This window comes from Gadus chalcogrammus, chromosome 14 (genome assembly GCF_026213295.1).
Source record: "Gadus chalcogrammus isolate NIFS_2021 chromosome 14, NIFS_Gcha_1.0, whole genome shotgun sequence".
Lineage (NCBI taxonomy): Eukaryota > Metazoa > Chordata > Actinopteri > Gadiformes > Gadidae > Gadus > Gadus chalcogrammus.
Genome location: NC_079425.1, coordinates 5,234,693 through 5,237,192, shown reverse-complemented (window position 1 = coordinate 5,237,192; position 2,500 = coordinate 5,234,693). Strand labels below are relative to the sequence as shown.

General features: G+C 51.3%; 1 protein-coding gene across 2 annotated transcripts in view; it reads right to left on the bottom strand.

Annotated features, from left to right (window-relative positions):
- The window catches only part of adamts17 (ADAM metallopeptidase with thrombospondin type 1 motif, 17), a 75,863-nt gene that overhangs the window by 26,484 nt on the left and 46,879 nt on the right, over positions 1 to 2,500 (bottom strand). The window contains exon 16 of one of the 2 annotated variants that reach the window (XM_056608567.1): positions 1,766 to 1,840. The exons of the other annotated variant lie outside the window; for it this stretch is intronic. Within the exon in view, the coding sequence (XP_056464542.1) occupies positions 1,766 to 1,840 (75 nt within the window). The remainder of the gene's footprint in view (positions 1 to 1,765; positions 1,841 to 2,500) is intronic. 2 annotated transcript variants of the gene reach the window in all.

The following is a 2,500-nucleotide window of genomic DNA, read 5'->3' as shown; positions in this document are numbered from 1 at the left end:
GTGTGTGTGTGTGTGTGTGTGTGTGTGTGTGTGTGTGTGTGTGTGTGTGTGTGTGATAATGTGCATGGGCCGATACTGAATGAAGTTCTCTCCATGTGTGTGACTACATGATCGCTTCCTTGATGTATGTGTAGTGGAGCAATCTATTTGAAATAATGTGTGGGTTTGTGACATTGTGACATTTAGAAACAGTGTGGGTAAAGAAAGAGTGGAAAGAGACTCGAAAATAGTCTGTGGTGACCACCAGCCCTAACCCACCAAACACAAACACACACCGCACACACAAACCCAAACCCACACACACTCACATAACACATAGCATAACACAACTAGAGGATCAAAGCAGCGCATAAAATGAATGCCCTAGCACGGTGAGGGTTTGCGTTGGGTGTGAGGCCGTCTTAGAGGTGAACGCCACAGCAGGTGTCGAACGGGGAGAGCTGCATACAGAGAAGGAAGGACCATCTCTGTATGCACTGGTCTTGTTTTGATTATGTTACCGTTTTTGTTGAGATTGTGCAATGGATTACTTTTTCAGCACAATCAGCTTACAATTGTTTACAGTTGTTCAAATTGTAATCATATCATATCTTTCGGGGGAAAAGTCATGGCTTGTAACCGTCTATATTTCTACAAAACTGGTCGGGCATTCATTGGCTGGGCTGCTTTGCTCTGTTCACAACACTAAAAACACACCACACCAAGCCAAAACCATACTTACCCCAACCGTTTCGCCAGGGCAGCACCTAACCAGAGTCACACAGCACCCACCCGACAACCCCACCAGCACCCACCGCTTCAACAACACAGACCAGGTCAAAGTCGAGCCCAGGAACGTGATCCATAGCCACCACTAAACACTCAAATCAAACCACAAGCGCCGGAAGGCACCAAACACAAACTAGTGTTGTTCCTGCGCTTCTGATCCTGGTTCTTATATCAGCAACTTGTATCGTCTGATACTGAGAAACCCTTATCAGCACCTTTCCACCCATCAAACACCACCACCATCACCGACACCCCCGTCTCCCCCTCCACCTCGCACCTCCACTCTGTGGGTTCACGTCGGGGGGGGCCCGGGGAGCGGGTGGGGTAAGGTGTGGGTCCTGGCCATGGATGTAAAGCGATATCCCAACTGCATAGTGGAAGGATCAAGTACATTATGGGCTGGGTGAGGGGATATCTGTCCTATAGGGCTTCATTTTAAATCCTCTGCCGGGTGTTCTGTCACATCCATATTTCTCTCACCTCCACAGCCAGTGGTGGGGATGGCAGGCTGTGAGGCCCGGGGGCCAGATTATGCTAAACCCCGGTGGGGGCCGAGGTGTGTGGTACCGAGCGGTCCCCTATGGTTACGCCTCCCAGAGAGAGAGTGGGGGGGAGGGGGGGGGGGCGCGCCTTAAGAGGAGGACTGCTTCCCTGTGGCGGGGTACTGCAGGAGGGTGGGTCAGACCCCTGCTGATGTCCCTGTGGTGGAAACGCTTTCACGTTTCACGCTCTTTTCTGTTACCCCCCCGAAAACACCCCCCCCCAAATCCCCCCAGGAGGGCCCCAGGAGGGCCCCAGAGAGACAGAGAGAGACGGGCTCTCTCATCGATCTCACCCGAAAAATTCAAAGCCAAAAATTCCCCCCACACACACACACAAACACACAGGGGCGTGCACACAGACAGTGAGAGGGAGAGAACATGAAAGTACGAAGGAAAGAGGGATGGAAGCACGGCAGCGCACACACGCACACACACGAACAGTGCATGCATCTTACATGAGAAACACTTGGGGACCGCTCTGGGTTTAGGCATCACACAGGTAGATACCCTCTTACACTGCCCAGCAGCGACTGGAACAGGACAGAACAGGGGGAGGTGGGGGAGGGGTCACTTGGCCGGCTGGTCTCACATTGGACCCACCGCATCAATACACACACACACACACACACACACACACACACACACACACACACACACACACACACACACACACACACACACACACACACACACACACACACACACACACACACACACACACACATACATACACACACACACACACACACACACACACACACACACACACACACACGGGCACGCGCACCCGCACATACACGCACACCCAGCCACACAAACATAAATACACACGTACACACACACATACACAAACATCCACACACAGACACACACACACACACACACACACACACACACACACACACACACACACACACACACACACACACACACACACACACACACACACACACACACACACACAAACACACACACACACACACACACACACACACACACACACACACACACACACACACACACACACACACGTAGACATACACAAACACACACACACACACACACACAGACATCCAAAGACACACAAAGACACACGCACACACACACTCCTATTCAACATGTAAACCGTGCCGCAATCCTTATTTAAACATTGGTGAGTCACAGAGTCAATATGGCTCAAAATGAAAACA